General features: G+C 67.7%; 1 protein-coding gene across 4 annotated transcripts; it reads left to right on the top strand.

Moving 5' to 3' along the window:
* Positions 1-27: 27 nt before the first annotated feature.
* SH3GLB2 (SH3 domain containing GRB2 like, endophilin B2) lies at positions 28-18,127 on the top strand. 4 transcript variants are annotated; one of them, XM_054174347.1, is made up of 13 exons: positions 28-150; positions 7,724-7,865; positions 8,143-8,271; positions 9,272-9,405; positions 10,055-10,147; positions 10,563-10,574; positions 11,603-11,665; positions 14,308-14,331; positions 15,727-15,816; positions 15,944-16,044; positions 16,342-16,356; positions 16,553-16,817; positions 17,318-18,127. In XM_054174347.1, exons 1-13 carry the CDS (start codon positions 28-30, stop codon positions 17,423-17,425), a joined length of 1,299 nt encoding a protein of 432 aa, XP_054030322.1. In that variant the 3' UTR covers positions 17,426-18,127. The 4 variants fall into 4 exon arrangements, with proteins under 4 accessions (XP_054030322.1, XP_054030321.1, XP_054030323.1 ...); XM_054174346.1 differs by lacking the exons at positions 28-150; positions 10,563-10,574 and adding an exon at positions 1,727-2,005; XM_054174348.1 differs by lacking the exons at positions 28-150; positions 10,563-10,574; positions 11,603-11,665 and adding an exon at positions 1,727-2,005.
* Positions 18,128-18,278: the final 151 nt, after the last annotated feature.

The raw sequence follows: 18,278 nt of genomic DNA, 5'->3' as shown, positions 1-18,278 counted from the left end.
AGCCCCCCAGGGCAAGGGCACTTGTGGATGCTGTGTGAGCTGCTCACGAAGGAACCCAGCTCCCCTCTGGCATCTGCCTCAGGGCCCTGGGGTCAGCCTTCATCCAGCAATCCTCCTCCTGCTGCAGGAAGAGGAGAGACAAGCAGGAGAGTGAGAGGGGCTCGGGACCTGCGCCTCCTGCTGCTGCCCTTCCCCAGCCAGGCAGGGCAGGGCAGGACAGCAGCAGGGCTGCTCCAGCCCAGCAGACCCAAGGCATCTCCTCACCACCAGCTGCAGTTTTTTGCTTGCCCTCCCAGCCACCAGGACAGGTTCCCAAACTGCTCTACAGCAGCAGCAGCCCCGGACCCGAGAGCTGCCAGAGAGTTCCACAGGCAGCACAGCACAAAAGCGACCACAAAGAGCCAGCAGTGAACTCTCCCTGGCAAAACTCTGCTCCTGCTCAGCTTTCTGAGTGTCAAAGCCCTGCTCAAGAGATGCCAACCCAAGGAGGTTTCAGAGTTTGCTCAGAGCTTTGCTGGTGCTGCTGGGAGCCGGGGAGGAGGGACAGGCTCCACGGCAAGGACAGAGGGCAGGCTGGACTCGGGGCTGACCTCTTAAACCTCACCAAGTTACACAGCTCTGGCCCCACACCCTGCAGCCAGGAGATGCTGCTCTGACTCCCGTGCAGCCACACCGGCTCTGGACCCTCCCCATGCCAAGGAAAACCCACCCGCGGGTGACAGGCTCTCCTTCCTGCCCCACGCCTGGCAGCAGCCCCACTAACACGGGGCTGCTGCAACCCCGGCTAGGAGCTGCACTTGGCGCTGGGCTCAAGGGGGCCGCCGGGGCCAGACCCGGACCCTCCTCGCAAGGTTAAACACAGCGCCCTGGGCGGGCAGGGAGAGCACAGTGCGAGAAGCCTGGGACACGGCAGGGGGGCCGGGGGGCACCACGCAGCAAGGCACCAGCGAAATCCTCGGGCCGGGGCATCTCCCCGCCGCATGCCCACCGCGGGCTGCCACGGGCCGGCAGTGCAGGCCCCCCGGACCAGCACCGCAGCAGGCTGCAGCCCCTGCACTCCCAGCGCGTCCCCGCAGCCGCTGCGCCTTCAGCATCCACATCGCCCTGGGGGCTCCTCAGGCCCCGCGCACCCCTGGGCGCCCCCAGGCCCTTCGCAACCCAGGTGCATCCCATCCTGCACTCATCAACCCCTGACCACCCCACGCATCCCGAGCATCCCTCCAGCCTCCCACCCCCCACGTCACGCCAGGGGGGGTCCCCCATGCTCCGCACCCCGGGCACGCTCCCCGCCCCCAGGCCCGGTTCTACCCGGGGCTCCCATTCTGCCGGCTCCTCCTACCCCGGGGACGGCGCGGCCCGCTCGGCTCGGACCCCGTACGCAGCGCGGGGGGCACCACTCACCGTGGCGGGGGCGCTGGGCCCCACCGGGCACCCCGCGGCCGCGCCGCGCTCCATGGCCGCGGAAGGGCAGCGTCTCCTTCCCCCGCGCCGCAGCCTGCGCCGGGCCGGGGCGAGCAGCACCGCCCCTCGGCCCCCTCCAGCCAATAAGAGCTGCGAGCCGCCGGCCGGCGCACCAATCGGAGCGCGCCCCTCGAGGGCGGGGCCGGCCCGGGGCTGCGGCGGCGGCGCGGCTGGGGAGGGGGCAGGGGCGGAGGGAGGCTCCCGGCGCTTAAAGGGGCCGCGCCCGCCGCCGTCCTGCCGCCGCCCCAGGCGCTGCCCGGGGAGCCCCGACCCTGCCGCCCGCTCCGCTGGCAGCTCGGCGCTCCGCTCCCGCCTGCGCGCTGCGCGGACGCCCGTCCCGGTGCCGGCAGGGTCCGCCGGTGACCCGCAGCCCTTTTACGAGGCTGCAGCGCGGCTCCGGAGGCATCGATCGGCGCTATAAAGGGCGGCAGCCGCGGTGACAGCGGGGGCGCGGCTGGCGGAGGCTGCTCCGGGTGCCACCATGGACTTCAACGTGAAGAAGCTGGCGTCGGACGCGGGGGTCTTCTTCTCCCGCGCCATGCAGGTGAGGGGGGCGCGGACGTCATGGCAACGGTGGCCGCCGCAGGCCTTCCCGCAGCTCTTTTCCGCTGCCTCCATCGCCGCCGCAGCCGCGATCGAGGCCCCAGCAGCGCCGAGGGTGTTCCCCGTCCCGAGGGAGGCTGCGGGGACAGCTGGGAGCCGGCCGGGCCCTGCCGGCCGGAGCCTCAGCTCCGGGAGCAGCCGGCGCTGCGCACCGGCGGCTCCGGGCGGTGCGGGCTCGCCCCGGGCGGCAGCGGAGCTGACCCCCGGTGGTGCTGCGGTGGCCCCGGGAGCTGTGGGGTGCAGGAACTGAGCTGCCCATGAGCAGCGGAGCATGCAGAGGGTGGCGGAACGTGGCTGCTTTGGGGGCAAAACAGCAGGAAAACCTCTCGAGGCTGGAAAAAGAGGAGCGAGGAGCAAGTCTGAGCTGGTCAGAACCCTGCCGGGGAAGGGAAGCCCAGCTGGTGGCCTTGGGCCTGGGCTTCTTGTCCTGCCTGCTGCGTGGGGGTTACAAACACAGCGGGCAGTGCTGGTTCCCAGCCTCCAGGCTCTGCCAGGCTCTGCCAGGCTCCGGCCTGGCGGGCACAGGATCGCCGCCGTGCCGGTGAGTCATGGTGTGAGCAGAGATCCTGAGTACAGGTGCGGGGCCCCGGAGCAGATGGGCAGCCCGGGGATGCTGTTCTCATGCAAATGACCTTGGTAGCGGGGGGAAGGAAGCAAATCTCCTGCTCAGTAGCCTGGTTGTAAGTCTCTGCTGAGTGTTTGTGAGCCTGCTGGCGCGGGAAGCAGGCAGGCGTGGGAGGCAGCTGGCACACAGCCATGGCAGAGCAGGGGGCGTTGGGCGAGGGTGGCTCCTGCCTGCTGCGCCCCCGCGCCCCGGCTCCCACCGGGGCTCTCGGCTGGCAGCGTGCAGGAGGCACGGCCTGGAACGAGGACGCTGGAGCTTGTGGGCAGCAGGGAGAGCAGGGAGGGAGGCTGGGGGGAAATGGGTGGCAGAGTCTGAAAACCACCCCCTGAGATGCCATTCTGGGGGGAATTCAGCCTGCTTGGGCTGTCCCCGTGCAGTGTGGTGGAGCACTGCCCTGTCACTACCCACACCGGGGTCTGCTCTTGGCAGGGCAGGTTGGGTTTGGAGCACTCCAGCACCACAGATCCTCCAGGAGGGGACCTGCCCAGCACCAGCTCAGTTTTCTGGAGCTCTGGAGATGCTTCCTTCAGCTGCAGGCTCTGAGCAGCGATGTGCCTCAGGAGCTGCCTGGCCACCCCGTGCTGTGCCACCCAGGCACCATTAGCTGTCTGCCTGGGCAGCACAGAGCTGAGCTCCGGGCAGAAGGGCTGCTCAGCAAGGGGGAACTGAGGCAGAGCATGGTCAGCACCCACCCCTGAGGCCCTGGGCAGGAGCAGTCCTGGCTTGAAACCTGTCCAAAGCAGCCCAGTGCTGCATCAAGGGTTTTGGACTGGGCCTGACAGAAGAGCAACTCGCTGCTGCCTTTCCTGCTCTTTCCAGCTCCATTTGGCAGAGCAGAGGAGAAGCCAGGCAGGGTTGTGTGCCCCTGGGTGGGCAGCCTGTGCCCACCTGCAGCAGGCCCAGGGCAGAGTGGCTGTGGTGAGCTCTGTGCTGTGCCCCCAGAGCTGCACAAGCACTGAGGATCTCCCCAGGCTCTGCAGCTCCCTGGCCAGGCAGTGTCAGAAGAGGAGTTTGAGCAGGAGGAAAGGGCTCTGGAGGCAGGAGGTGCAGCCCCAGCATGTTCCCATCACTGAGGGCAGAGTTTCCTCTCCTAAATGCCCAGGAGGTTGCCAGGCTGTGCTCTTAATGGCTTCCTCCTGGCCTCTAGCACAGCTTGGCTCACAGCCTGGCCTGGCTGCTGGGGACCAGGTCCTTGAGCTTGCTCTGCACCCAGCCCAGAGCTGCTCTGGGCCTGATGCTGGCTGAGTGCCTCTGGTGGGTGCAGGTTTGTCTGAACTGCTGCCCCTGTGCCTCTGACCACCAAAAGAGCCAAGGTCACCTCAGCCTGGGCACTTGGAGCTCTGAAGAGCCCTCAGGAAATACCCATCCCAGGTGCAGGAGGCTGCTCCTGGTTTAAGCCTCCTGGCCCAGGTTTGATCTTTGTGCTTGTAGGTGGAAAATCCTAAGACATGTCCAGCTGGAGGACCTGGGCACCTGCAAGTGGCACAAGGGCTGAACTCTGCCACCAGCTCCTCTGCCAGGGGGCTGCAGCTGCCCTGCCTGAGCTCACAGCAGCCAGGCCTGGGCTGGCTGGAGGGCAGAGGGGTGGAAAAATCAAACCCACCCAAGCCTGGAAGAGACAGAGGGCAGCTGGGGCTGCCCTGTGCAAAGCAGCTGTGGTGCTGGCACAGCTGGCTGGCACAGCTGGCTGGCAGCACTGGGGTCTCGCTCCCAGCCAGCTGCTGATGCTCACAGCCAGCCCTGTCCTGCCTCCAGCCCACCCCTGATGGCCTTTGGTCTCCAGGGCTGTGCCACAGAGGGACCCATCCAGCCCAGCTCTGCCTGCTGCCCCTCCTGGTCCCAGTGGGGTCTCTGCCAACCCTCCTGGGGGAGAATTTCCCTCCAAGCTGCCCTAAGTGCAGCCCAGCTCAGCCTTGCTGCTTTGTGCCAGCTGCCCAGGTGCTGCTGCTGCCTGCTCCCAGCCTGCTTGCCCCCTTGCAGCTGAGGTTGCTGCTGGCCAGCAAAGCCTCCCGGAGAAACTCAACCTTTGGCTGAATTATTGATGCCCTGGAATGCAGCTCCACTTCCTGGAGAGCCAGAGTGGCACTGACAAAGGCTGCCCTGCATTATTCATCACCCCATGGGCACAGACAGGACTGGTGCTCAGCAGGGACACTGCCAGGGCGGGCTCCGTGGAGCCTCTGGGTGCTGTGGCCTGGCAGGGGGTGCCAGGGTGCAGATCCTGGCATGGGTTCAGGACAGGGCTGCTGACCCAACCATCAGGGTCTGAGGAGCAAATGCTGCAGCTCTGCCTCTCTGCCTGGGGGTGTGCAGCAAGCCTGGGGGCCAGCTCCAGAGTCTCCTCCACTCCTGGGGGGCAGCCTGGAGTGCTTGGTGCTGCAGGAGGCAGCAGCACCTCCAGCCCAGGAGCAGCAGGACACAGTGGCAGAGTCAGGAGGCACAAGTGCATGGTCTGCTCCTCTGCCCTGCTGCCTCTCATGGCCTCAGCCTCAGGTCCAGTGGGAGGGGAAATAACTCCGAGAAATGTCATTAGGAAAAGCAATTCCTGGCAGCAGGAATCCTTGGAGGGCTTCTGCCAGGCCTAAACTGCTGCTCTTCTGCCCTGCTCCTCATGGGGGTACTGCCAGCACAGAGGGGACCACAGCTGGGACCTGCTGCCACCTGCGAGCTCCGAGCTCCACCTGCAGCAGCCCCCAGCGCCAGGCAGTGTGGCTCTGGGCTGCTCCCTGGCTGTGCCACAGGAGGAGCTTCATCTGCTGCAGCCCCAGCCAGGCTCTCGCTCAGGAGAGGGCTCTGGTCCAGCTGAAGAGCCATGGCAGAGCTCAGGCAGAGCTGGGCTGGGGGCTCCCCTGCACAGGTGAGGCAGAAGTGTGCTGGAGAAGGTCACCTCCTGCAGCACCCCTCAGAAGTGCCAACTGCCCAGGCTGTGCCAGGGGCTGGGCTGTGCAGCACAGCTGGCTGCTGGGCACGGGTGAGGGACTCACCCAGGGGACTGAGTGCAGCTGGGGAAGCAGCTCCCAGCCTGCAAGCTGCAGCCTCCTGTGCCCTTGCAGCCCTCCCTGAGGCTGTGGGAAAGAGCCTGGAGCAGAGGCTGCCCTGTGGCCTGACTCCTTGGAGCCACAGGCTGTGGCTGCCCATCCTCCCCTCCTGGCATGGCCCCCAGGGCCTGCAGTGCTCATGGGGCAAGTCCTCAGCCTCCTGCCAGACAGCTCCAGGGGCTGCCAGGGGAGAACTGGGGCAAGGGCTGTGGAAGTGCACACAGAGGGGTGGGCTGCAGGCAGCAGCTGCAGGGACAGAGCTGCTGGCAGGTGCTGCCTGTGGGCACAGCCAGGCTCTGGAGCTGGGCGACTGGGGAGGCTGCAGCAGCCCTCGGGGGGTGCTGGGGGCCTCCAGCAGTGGTCTGACTGCAGCAGTGCTGTGGGGAGCTGAGCTCAGCTGGTGAGGAGCTGGGGTCAGGCCTGCCAGCTCCGGGGCAGATGCTGGTGCAGGCTGAGCCCAGGCTGCAGGAACTTGGAAGTGAGAGATCTGCAAAAGCTGCCTGGGAAGGGGGGGAGGGGAGAGACTCTTCCGTGGCAGCAGAGAGCCCTGGCTGGGGGCAGAGAGCTCCTCAACAGATGACTCAAGAATGGTGCCAAATACCTGGGAAGCCCCAGTGTGCTGCATGGCAGTGACTCAGCCCAGCCTGGCAGAGCCTGCAGGCAGCTCAGGGCTGCCCACAGGGAGAGCCTCAGCCCCACAGGAGCCTGGCTGTGGGCACGGAGCAGCGCAGCCGCCCTGGCACCTCCAGCGGCGAGGCCATGGCAGGGCTGCGCTGCAGAGCAGTGCCAGTGAGCAGGAGGTGCTGAGCAGGCTGCAGCTGAGCCTGGGGCAGGGCTGGCAGCAGCTCCTCTGTGCCCCTGAGCTGCAGGAGAGGCTGTGGCTGTCCCTGCAGTGCAGTCAGAGCTGCTTGGGTCGGGAGAGCTCTGCAGGATCGCCCAGCACCATCCTGGGCACCAAACCATGGCCACAAGGTCCCTGAACACCTCCAGGGATGGGCACCTCCCTGGGCAGCCTGTGCCAATCTCTGACCACTCCTGCAGCACAGAAGTTGTTCCTCATCTCCAACCTAACCCTGCCCTGGCACCACCCAGCTGTGGCTGGAACTGGGCTGCCTGGGGCTGGCTGCCTGCCTCCTGCTGCTCCTCAGCTGCCTGGTTCCCAGAGTGAGGCAGCCACAGGGGCACAGCTTGCCAGGGAGCATGCCAGGAGCCCATGAAGAGGCCTTCTTGGCCCATCTGCAGCTGGGCTGGGTGTGGAGAAGGTGCCTGTGGTACACAGGAGCTGTGTTCCATCAAAGGGTTTGAGTTGGACCTTACCCCCCTGGCACCTGGCTGTGCCAGGTAATGTACAGCACCAGTGCCCATCAGCAAGGAGTCAGAGGACACACTGCCACCCCTGTAGCATCCCCAGTGCACAGCTGTAGCCTCTGAAGGGCTCTCTCAGAGTGATCCCCCAAGCTGCTGGCTCAGGAGTTTGAGCTCACAAATACCCTGGGGTTGGGGTCTGAGGGGAGCTGCCAGCCTGGCACTGCCAGGGGGCACCCCCAGGCCCCGAGCTGTGCACAAGCTTGCTCCATGCAGTGAGGGGAGAGCCTGGCTCGGGGGTGCCAGTGGCATTCCTGCCCTGCTGGGCTTGCAGGCTGTGGGGTGGGTCAGGAGGGGTGAGGGCAGGTGGCACTGCCCTCAGGTGAAGCCCTGGGAGCCATGGGCAGGCTGCAGCAGCTGGAGCACAGCTGGAGCACAGCTGGAGCACAGCTGGAGCAGACCTCATTAGAAGCTGCTTTTTCTGGAGCACCTCTCAGACCCAGGCTCTATTTTTATCTCAGTGCTTCACTCCTGGGCAAAGATTTGCCTCCCTGCCTGGGAGGTGCCTGGGAGGGAGCTGCCCCCGGCCCTGGCAGCTGCTTGGCTGAGCCAGGAGAGGCTTCGGTGTCTGCTCAGCTCTGTGCTCTGCTGGGGAAGAGCAACCCTGCTCCTGGCCTCCCCCTCCCTGCAGTTCACTGAGGAGAAGCTGGGCCAGGCTGAGAAGACTGAGCTGGATGCCCACTTCGAAAACCTGCTGGCCAGGGCAGACTGCACCAAGAACTGGACCGAGAAGATCCTGCGCCAGACGGAGGTCCTGCTGCAGCCCAACCCCAGTAAGCTGCTGTGCCCCGGGGCAAAGCCCTGCAGCCCGGGCCTGGAGGTGCCCCCTGGCAGCAGGCCCTGCTGCGCTGAGCCCGGGGGGTTGGGATCTGTCCTTGCCTGCCCCGAGGGCTGCCGGCTGGCACAGCCTGGCACCGCTCCCGCCAGCGGGCACAGGGCACCTCCTGCCGCTTGCCGTCCCCTGCCCTGCTGGGCACTGCCCTGACCGCCAGTCCCAGGGCCACCCCTCCACCCTCCATCCCATAACCACCGGTGGCATCCTGGCTGCAGGTGCCAGGGTAGAAGAGTTCCTCTACGAGAAGCTGGACCGGAAGGTGCCCTCCCGAGTCACCAACGGGGAGCTGCTGGCACAGTACATGGCAGAGGCTGCCAACGACTTCGGGCCAGGGACACCTTATGGTGAGTCAGCTGCAGGAGCCCCCTGGGGATGCAGCCCTGCCCAGGGGCAGCCACACTGCTGCCCTGGGGGCAGCCTTGCCTCGGGCAGGGGGCACGGGGCGGGGGCTCTGCTCCCCCGGGGCAGCCTGCGTGCTGCTGGCAGAGGAGAGGCTTCTGCAGCTCAGCACCACGCAGCCCAGCCAGGGGCTGCTCAGCAAGGCATGCTGCGTGCTGGGGGGACAGGGCAGGGCCTCCCCACTGCCCAGCGCTGGAGGAGCAGCCAGGCCAGGCGGAGGCAGGGCAGGCAGTGGGGCTGCCAGAGGCTGGTGGTGCCTTTGCTGCGGCTCTCAGGGCTGGCCTGGGCAGGGGGCTGCAGGCTTTGGCTGTGGCCCCCTGGGCAGATTTCTGGTGCAGGGAGCATCTTGTTGCAGTTTCTCTCGACCCAGAACTGGAGACCCTTCCCTCAGCTGCCCTGCAGGCAGAGGGTGGAAGCCTTTCTCCAGCAGCAGGGAGAGGAGGGCAGCCCTGGGGGGGTTGGGGCTCGGCTGCAAGCCTCGGCAGGTCCCTTCCCGGCCACGGAGAGCATCCTGCTGCTCTTCAGCCCTGACAGTTGTCCTCTTCTGGGGGAATCTGGGGTTCTGTAGGCAGCTGAGCTGCTCAGCAGCACGGCCTGAGGGCACAGCTGTCCTTGTCCTGGCCCTGAGCAGCTCTGCAGGTCGATGGCTGATCAATAGCTGCAGCCCCAGCTTGGCCTCAGCAGCCCAGGCTGGTTCTGCTCTGCTGCTTTTCATCTGCTGCCCTGCTCCTGGGCCTCTGTCTGACGAGGCTCAGGCAGCAAGGTGCAGGCAGGTGGGGCAGGGAGGGCATCCCTGGGGTAAGAGCCTCAGCAGGTAAGATCAGAGCTGCACTGGGAGCTGCTGGTGTGGCCATGGGCACCTTGCCTGGGCAGGGTGCCCTGTGCCTGTGTGCCCCCGGAGCCAGCAGAAGGCTTCCTGAGGAGCTGAGAGCTCTCCTGTTGCAGGGAAGACCTTGATCAAGGTTGGAGAGACCCAGAGGCTGCTGGGCGCCGCAGAGCGAGACTTCATCCACACTGCCTCCATCACCTTCCTCACCCCCCTGCGCAACTTCCTGGAGGGGGACTGGAGAACCATCTCTGTAAGCATGGCAGGACCCCCCCCAGCCGGGGCAGGACACCCCCCACACCCCCCCCAGCCGGGGCAGGACACCCCCCACACACCACCCCCCCGAGCCAGGGCAGGACACCCCCCCCCTACACCCCCCCCAGCCGGGGCAGGACACCCCCCCCACACCCCCCCAGCCGGGGCAGGAAACCCCACACACACCCCCCCAGCCGGGGCAGGACACCCCCCACACCCCCCCCAGCCGGGGCAGAGGACAGGGAGAGGGAGACAGCCCCCGGGAAGCTCAGCACTGCCCCTGCCCGAACAGGGCAATGCCAGCCCTGCTCAGGGCTCTCTGTGGCACAGGGAGGGCTGCCAGTTGATGTGCCAGGGGAAGGTCTCTCCCTCCCTGGCCCCTGCAGCCTGGTGGGCACCACCCAGCCATGGGGAGCCTGGGTCCCGGGCAGCCAGGCCCAGGGCTTGCTGATGAGGTGACCTTAGGCAAGGGCCTCTCTGCCTGGCACTGGCGATGACTTGGCCCTGGCCCCCGGCTGCCCCGCCCCCGGCTGCCCCGCCCCGGCTGCCCCGCCCCCGGCTGCCCCGCCCCCGGCTGCCCCGCCCCCGGCTGCCCCGCCCCCGGCTGCCCCGCCCCCGGCTGCCCCGCCCCCGCTGTGTCCCCGCAGAAGGAGCGCAGGATCCTGCAGAACCGGCGCCTGGACCTGGACGCCTGCAAGGCTCGGCTCAGGAAGGCCAAAGCTGCCGAGGCCAAGGCCACGGTGAGTCCCTGCCCTCCTCCTCCTCTTCCACCCCCCGCCCCCGGGCTGGGCTCCCAGGGGTGATCGTGAGGCTGCCCTGCAGCGCCCTGGCCGCGGGGGAGCTCCTGGGGGGCTGTGCAGAGCCAGAGGCTGTTCTGGAGGTGTCCTCCCCTGGGGCAGCTGCTGAGACAGTTCTGAGCTGCCAGGGTCCGGAGGGGCTCCTGCTGGAGCTGCCTCTCTCCCAGCTGCCCACTCTCTGCTGCTCTCCTCCTCCGTGGTGTGCCCCCCAGCTTCTGCCTGTGACCCCCTCGGGTGTGCTGCTGCCCCGAGCGGAGCTGCTCTGCGGTGCCCGGCGCCCAGCCCTGTGCCTTGCCCTCCCTGCCGGTGCTGCTCTCCTCACTAACCTTTTCGTTTTGTTTCCTTGTGGTTTGCTCAGTGTGAGGGAGATGTGAGTATCGCTGCCGGCCGTGCTCTGCCTCGGGGGCTGCTTTCTCTAACGCCTCTCATTGTCTCTGTCCCATCGGCAACGAAAATTCAGCTCCCTTATCCCGCTGGGACTGGCCCTGGGGCATGGCCGGAGGGTGGTCAGGGCCGCGGCTGCCTGGGGAAGGAGCTCCAGCAGGGGAGGAGAATCCATCAGCTGCCTGCAGCCCCTCCAGCACCAGCTCCGCTCCACCGCGGCTGCTGCGAGCAGAGCTCAGGGGGTGCAGGCAGGAGGGGGCTGGGAGGCAAATCCCTCTCCGGGAGGGGAGGCAGCCCAGAGACAATGACAGGCGGCGGGGGGGGGATGGTTGTGGTGCTGCTCTGTCCCCCAGGGCTCTGAGTGCAAGGGGGAGGGAGGTTGGGTCCCTCTTGCCCCCCGCTTGCAGAGCACCTCCCCCCCAAGTGCTGTGACCGCCCTGGGGACTCCTGAGTCCAGGGGAGGAGAGGAGAGGTTCCTGCAGCTGCTCTTGAGCCTCGAAGAGCCAAAGCAGAAGCTGCGGCTCGGAACCTTCCCTGCCCCGCGGCAGCAGTCCGGCCCGGGGGCCGTGCTGGGCCCGGGGCTCCGCGGTGCCCTTCGCTGCCTGTGCTCAGGTCTGAGCTGCCGCAGGCGCAGGCAGAGCCCTCCGGGGTGCTGCTGCCGCAGCTGGGGTGCAGGCAGGACCTGCTGCTGGTGCCCGGCGGGCTGCATGTGCCAGGCCACCTCCTGCACCAGCCTGGCTGCCCCCTGGGCACTGCTGCCACAGACCTCTGCCCGGCCCGGGGGGCACCTCCCGCTGCCATCCCATGGGCGCCTGAAGCGAGCCGCCCGGTGCCAGCCGGGAGGGGGCCGCCCGGTGCCAGCCGGGAGGGGGCCGCCCGGTGCCAGCCGGGAGGGGCCGCCCGGTGCCAGCCGGGAGGGGGCCGCCCGGTGCCAGCCGGGAGGGGCCGCCCGGTGCCAGCCGGGAGGGGGTGCCGTGCCCCGCGGCTGGCAGCTGAAGCTGTGTTCCCCCCCAGGCTGTGCCTGACTTTCAGCAGACCAGACCCCGCAATTTCGTGCTCTCCGCCAGCGCCTCCGCGGTAAGACTGCCCCAGGCCCCGCCCGCCCCCGCCCGCCCCCCGCAGCTCCAGCCTGGCCCTTCTGCTCCGCTGCTTTCAGCATGGGCGGCCCCGGCCCCCCCGGCCGCCCTGCAGCCTGCGGCTGCCCGCGGGGTGCCTGCTCTGCTCCCCAGCCTCTGCCAGGCCTGCCCCACACTCCTGTGGCAACCTTCAGGCTTTTTGTTCTTGCCCAGTGGAGCAGAGAGCACCTCCGGGGCTGCCCTTTCTGCATGGTGCCAGCTGCCCCTGGCAGTGCCACACCTGGGGCTCAGGGCAGAGCTCGGAGTGCCCAGAGGCTTTGTGGCTGGTCAGGAGGGGCGAAGGTGGAGGAGTTCCCCTGCCACCCCCTGTGGCAGAGCACTGCAGGCTGGCACTGCAGGCACTGCAGGCCTCCCTTCTACCACTGTAGTCATTTTTTTCTCCCCCCTCGGGGCCCATCTGCAGGCAGCTGTGCAGTGCAGTGCAGTGCAGTGCAGCCAGGCACTGCAGCCTGTTGCAGCTCTGCTGTGTCCCTCTGAGCCCCCCCTGGGCTGGGCTCTGCCCCTGCAGTGCCACATTGCTCCTGAAAATGTTGACAACTCCTCCTGCTTCCCTGCAGCACCCAGAGCACTGCTGCAGCTCGGGGAGGGGCCTGGGGGCAGGGCTGGGCAGGGGGCTCTGCAGCTGTGGGAAAGGGGCAGCCCAGCCTTGGAGCAAACAAACCCTTGCCCTGGGCTGGGGGTGGGGAGCCCCAGCCCCAGTGGAGACAGAGGCAAGGCTGAGCTGGCAGCATCAGTGTTGGCTCCCAGGGGGCCCTGTCCTGACCTGCTTGCAGAGTGCTGCTGGGATCAGAAGGGGCTGCAGGGTGGTGCTGGAGAGGCAGCAGCAGGCTGCAGGCTGAGCTGCTCCTGCCAGCAGAGGTGCCCAGGACAGGAGGGGCTTTTGGTGTCTCCTGGCACATCCCTGCCTGGTTCAGTGCTCCCTCTCCAGAGCTCTGCCAGGGAGGATGGCACTGGGGAGCCAGAGGAGGGTTCCAGACTTGCTCTGGTAAGCAGCCAGCACTGACCCTGGGCACTTCAGTGCCAGCTGTGGTCCTTGGCCTCCCACAGCCACATCAGAGGTGGCAGTTGGTGCCTGAAGTGCCACCTGGAGCCCAGCTGCATCAGTAACAGTTGGCATCCCTGAGTGGCAAAGCAGGGGCTGAGCCCAGGCTGCTCCCAGCCCCATGCAGCCAGGGCTGCTCTGCCCCAAGCCCTCTGATCCCAGCACTGCTCCAGGGGCTCAGGAGCTGCAGCAGGGTAGGAGCTCTCTGTGCTGCTGTGGCCTGGGGGTGACAGCACAGAGCACTGCCTGCTGCTGGCCTTGCCCTGGGGCTCTGCTCCTGCCTGGCTTGTGCCAGCCTTCTCTGCCAGCTGAGCAAACAGGGCAGCAGCTGCCCTCAGCTGGGCTCTGAGCTGAGGGACAGAGTGGAGGCTGTGCCTGCAGCCCCCAGGCAGGGAGAGCTGTGGGCAGAGCCTCCCCCAGCCCCACAGCAGAGCCTGCTCCACCCCCCAGCCTGGCAGGGGGCTGTGCAGAGCAGGACTGCAGCCAGGGCCTGTTCCAGCTGCCCAGAGCTGGGCTGGACCCACTTCTGCCCCACAGAAAATGCCCAACCTGTGCCCTAAGGGCTGCACAGGGGCAGGCTGTGAGCAGGAGGGGCCCAGCTGGCACTCCCTGCTCAGGTCAGGAGATGCCAGGCTGCTTGTCTGGAGCAGGAGCTGAGCTCAGGGCAGGGGCAGAGGCCAGAGCAGGGGCAGGCAGCAAGCCCAGGAGCCTGGCACCCCTCCAGTGCAGGCAGCTCCTGCAGCTGCCCCTCATGGTGGGCACCTGGGGACAGCTGCTGGTGATCCTCAGCTGGGGGCCCCTGGGTCTGAGCAGAGCTGGCACCACAGCACCCAGCTCAGGCCCCAGCCATGCCCTGGTGAACCAACCTGGGGGGCAAAGGAGCCCCAGGGAGGGAGGCTGAGGCCCTGGGGGGCCATGGGTCCTGGCTGCCCTGGGCTGGGGAGCTGCTGGCAGGGTGCTGCCAGCTGGGCCAGGGTGGGTTCCTGCAGCCAGGGCTGAGAGGGTCGTTGGCTGCTGAGGGGAGGCTAAGCCCAGGCCCAGTCTGGTTTTGTGCCTCCCCCTCCTGTGCCTGACTGCTGCCCTGGAGCCAGATCCCAGCAGCAGCTGCAGCCTGGGGTGCCAGGGCTGTGCCCCTCTGCCTGGGGGCAGCAGGAAGGGGCAGGGTGGTGCAGCCTGTCCCCAGCCAGGGCTTGCTGTGGCTGGAGCTGAGCACTGCTGCTGGGGGCACAGCCTGGCAGAGTTCTGCCCCCACTGACCTGAGCTCTCTGCCCAGGGGGTGAGGCTGGGCAGGGCACTGCCTGCTGCTGGCTGCTGTGGCTGTGCCAGCCCTGGCAGGGAGCAGGGCTGGGGAGCTGCTGGCGTGGGGGCAGGGACCTGCCCCTCGTTGTGCCAGGGGGCTGGAGGGAGGGGAAGGGGCATGGCTGTGGCAGCTGCTGCTGGGTGAAGGGCTGGCTTGTCCCCGGGGGTCCCTGCCAGGGGGGGTTGTGCCTCTCCATGCCTCCAACACTGATCTCCTGTCTGCTGCTCTGTGGCCCCCACAGCTCTGGAACGACGAGGTGGAAAAGGTAAGCACCCAGCTGGAGGGGTGCTGAGCCCCCTGGGCATGCCAGGGGTGCCAGGGGTGGGGTGCAGAGGGGGTCAGCCCTAGTGGCTGTGCCCCCTGTGCCAGACTGCTGGGCTTGGGGTGTAGCGAGGGCAGCCCTGGGGGCCCTGTGGCACTGCCACAGGAGCTGGGCCATGGCTCAGCTCTGCTCCCCTGGCAGAGGCCCTGCCTGCTCCACCTGCATGTGCCAGGCACTGGCCTCTGGTAGCCCCTCGCCAGCTTGGCCTGGGGGCCAAGGTCCTGCTCTGAGCAGAGCTGGAGCCAGGGCAGAGCCCTGGGGCTCTGGAGCCTCCCCTGGAGCTGCTCCCTCCTGGGAGGGCTGCACTCACCCTGCTGAGTGGCTGCATGGAGGCAGAGCTCCAGACCCTGGCTGCTTGCTGGGTGCTGCCAGGGGCCTCTGGTGGGGGTCTCTGGTGGGGGGCTCCAGGGGACTAGAGCCCAGGACAAGCTGTGCAGCTCCAGCATGGTGTGGAGCTCCCAGACACCTCCTGGGCTCACATTGCCTCTCACACCTCAGCCCCCAGCATCCCTCCCTGCATGCTGTGCACGGTGCCAGCCCCTGGCTGCCTCTGAACCAGCTCAGCCCTCAGCAGAGCAGCTGCCTGCAGCCAGCTGTGAGCACAGCTGTGAGCACAGCTGGCTCTGCTCTGCCTGTGCTGTGGCCTGGCTGCATAGACCAAAGTGTGGCAGCAGCCTTCAGCCCTCCATGTCCTGGAGGAGCACAGGACTGGAAGGGTCCCCACCCAGGGGTGGCTTTAGGAAGCTGCAATGCTCAGAGCTGGCAGGGAGAGCCCCAGGTCACATCCTGAGTGGTGCCAAGGGGAGCTCCGTGGAGCTCTGTGCTGCTGCAGCCCCTGCCCAGCTCCATGGGGCAAGCCAGGCAGTGCCACTGCCTGTGCCAGGGCCTGCTGTAATCCCTTGCCCTGAGGGTGCAGGAGAAGAGCTCAGCTGGAGCTGAAAATAGACAAAGCTGCTTAGGAGCCAAGCAGAGCTTTGGCCTGGCCATGGCACAGTGCTGGTGCTGCTGGCACCACAGCAGAGGGCCCACAGCTGCCCCTCCAGCCTGCCCTGCTTGGGGGCTGCCAGCCTGCAGGGTCAGAACGAGCAGGGCACAGCCAAAGGAGCCCCTGCCAGAGCTGGTGCCAGGCAGGAACCGCTGTGCCCCTCCGGGAGAAGGGGCAGAGGGCACAGCCCCCTGCTCAGCTTCCAGCAAGCTGTAGCTGGGTGGCCATCACCCCTCTGGGGCACAGCACATCCCGGGGGGGGGAAGGTGACTGGGGGGAGGGGGTCCTCTCCCTGGGGGAGGCCAAGGGGCCCTTGCCCTCTGCTGCCCGGGCCACCCTGTGTCGTCCTGCAGGCGGAGCAGGAGCTGCGGCTGGCGCAGACCGAGTTCGACCGGCAGGCAGAGGTGACCAGGCTGCTGCTGGAGGGCATCAGCAGCACCCACGTGAGTGCCAGGGGCGGCAGCGGCGCCCCCCCGAGCGCCAGGGGCAGCAGCGGCGCCCCCCCGAGCGCCAGGGGCAGCGGGGCTGGCCGCGGCTGCAGGCTGAGCCCTGCCCTGCTGCTCCCTGCAGGTGAATCATCTGCGCTGCCTGCATGAGTTCGTGGAGGCCCAGAGCAGCTACTATGCACAGTGCTACCAGAGCATGCTGCAGCTGCAGCAGCAGCTGGGCAGGTGAGGCCGGGGGCTGCTGCCTTCCTCCCTGCCCCCAGCCCCTCCCCAGCCTCAGGCTGGGCAGAGGTTCCAGAGCCCACTCCGAGGGGCAGGGGGCAGGGGGCTGGAGCAGGCTGTGCCACGGTGCCCGCGGGGGGTCCCAGGGCCTCCCCCTGGCTGAGGTTACTTGGGGGGCAGGCAGGGGGGGGTGCTGGGCCGCAGAGGGGGCTCTGTGCTGTGGGCAGGGCTGGCAGCTGGCACAGCAGGGCTGGGGCTGCTCACTCTCTGCTCCTGTTCCGTTCCTTTGCATGCTCACAGCTCCAAGGGAGAGATGTAAGTAAGGGGGGAGGGGCTGCGAGGAAGGGGGATGAGATGGGGGGGGTGGGACTGCAGGAGTGCCCCCAGCCAGGCTCTGCAGACTCGCTGCAGGGTCTGAGCAGTGCGGGCACTGCCCCCTCCCCGGGCAGCTGCAGTGCCGTGGGGGAGGTCCCGGGGCCCCTCTCTGACCTCAGCTCTCCTCCCGTGTAAGCTTTTCCGGCACCTTCGTCGGCAATGCAGACTCCACCTCCCCGCTCCCGGCCACGGCCTCCCCTCCAGCGGCGGCTGCCGGCCCGCTCCCGGCCGTGCCCACCATCCCCGTGGTGCCCACCCTGGCCGGGGTGCCCAGCACGGTGGCAGAGAGCGTCCTGAACCCCAGCGAGGTGCAGCCCCCCGCCAGCGGCACCCGCAAGGCCAGGGTGCTCTACGACTACGAGGCAGCGGACAGCAGCGAGCTGGCACTGCTGGCAGATGAGGTTGGTGCCTTGGCTGGGGCTGGCATCGCCCCCGGCCTGCCCCTGCCCCTCCAGCCCCGCTCTGGGGCATTGCTGCTCCAGGATTGTGCTTGGCACTGGTGCCCCCCAGGCTGCCCTGAGCTTGTGCCACAGCTGAGGCGAGCTGGGAGCATCCCCCCTGTGCCTCCCCTGCTGCGGTCTGGCTGTGCCCAGGACGTGCTGGGAGCCCTCTCCAGGAGCAGGGAGAGAGGCTGCAGGCTGCAGCCTGCTCTAAGCACGCTGAGAGAAACTTGGGCACGGGCAGAGCTCTCTCTGGGCCTGGCAGAGCTTCTGCTGTGCCACCCTGCCTGCAGGAACACCTCCGCAGGCAGCACCAGGGACAGCAGCAGGCAGGCCCTGCCTGCTCCAGCTGCAGCCAGCTGCAGGGCCTGGGCAGGGCCTGAGGAGCTGCTGTGCCCCCGGCCCCCCCGAGGGCCCTGCGTGGTGCTGGGCAGGAGCCTGACGCTGCCCTCTGTCCCCAGCTGATCACCGTCTACAGCCTGCCGGGCATGGACCCAGACTGGCTCATAGGGGAGAGAGGCAACCAGAAGGGGAAGGTTCCTGTCACTTACTTGGAGCTGCTCAGCTAAAGGCCTCCAAGGGGAAGGTTCCAGAAGGCTGCCCCCAGCTCCTGGCACTCCTCCTGTGGATCTCCACCCGGGCCCAGCGCTGTCTCCAGGGCTGGCACTGCACTCCCGTGGGCACGGTGGGCAGGGAGGGGAAGGGTTTGGGGATGGCTCCCAGGACTGAACTGGTTCCCCCCCCGTGCAGCCTGCTTTGAGTCTCAATGGCACAAGGCTCCTTGGTTCCTTTTCTCCACTCCCCCCTGGTCCTGGCAGCAGCTTCCCCAGCCCCAGCTGTGCCCTCAGCTCCCAGGGTGTTCCCTGTCCCTCCCCTCCTCTGCAGCAGTCGAGTTGCCCAGGTTGGACCATGCAGCATTCCAGGGGGCAGTGCCCCCCCCAGCCCCAGCTCCTCAGGAAGCTGAGTTCCAGCACTGAGAGCCTGCAAGCTGTGGGGGAGCAGAGCACAAAGCTCCCCAGGAGCCACTGATGGCTTCCAGCTAGGACTGGGCTCTGGAGCTGGAGGGAGCCCAGGGGCTGTTGGAAAGCAAACCTCAGTGCAAGGGACCACAGCTCCTGCTTGCACCTCCTGCCAGCAGCTGCTCTGGGCTGCTCTTTGCAGCCTTCCCACAAGCTTTGCCCCAGGTTCTTGTCCAGGCTTCCTTCTGTGTCTGTCCCAGGCATGTCCCAGACTTTGTTTCCACCCCAGGTGATGGATTTGACCAATGCCCCCCCCCCCCCAGGGAACAGACTTGGTGCACCCCAGGAGAGGAGGGGAGAGGCTGCCCTGAGCCCAGGGGGCTGAGCCTGGGGTCCTACCATCAGCTTCATGGCTGGAGCTCACCCAAAGCCTTCTGCTGCTGCCTCATTTGCCACTGGCTGA

The sequence above is a fragment of the Dryobates pubescens genome, chromosome 29 (genome assembly GCF_014839835.1).
Source record: "Dryobates pubescens isolate bDryPub1 chromosome 29, bDryPub1.pri, whole genome shotgun sequence".
In the NCBI taxonomy this organism is placed as follows: domain Eukaryota; kingdom Metazoa; phylum Chordata; class Aves; order Piciformes; family Picidae; genus Dryobates; species Dryobates pubescens.
Note: the sequence above shows the minus strand (reverse complement) of the source record. Positions and strands in the feature narration are given on the sequence as shown.

Bases quoted from the DNA above. Each gene is read 5' to 3' on its own strand.
- SH3GLB2 (XM_054174347.1), top strand. From the start codon at position 28: ATGCTGTGTGAGCTGCTCACGAAGGAACCCAGCTCCCCTCTGGCATCT. The intron at 9,406-10,054 runs GTAAGCATGGCA...GTGTCCCCGCAG, and splicing joins GGGACTGGAGAACCATCTCT to AAGGAGCGCAGGATCCTGCA. The intron at 16,818-17,317 runs GTTGGTGCCTTG...CTCTGTCCCCAG, and splicing joins TGGCACTGCTGGCAGATGAG to CTGATCACCGTCTACAGCCT.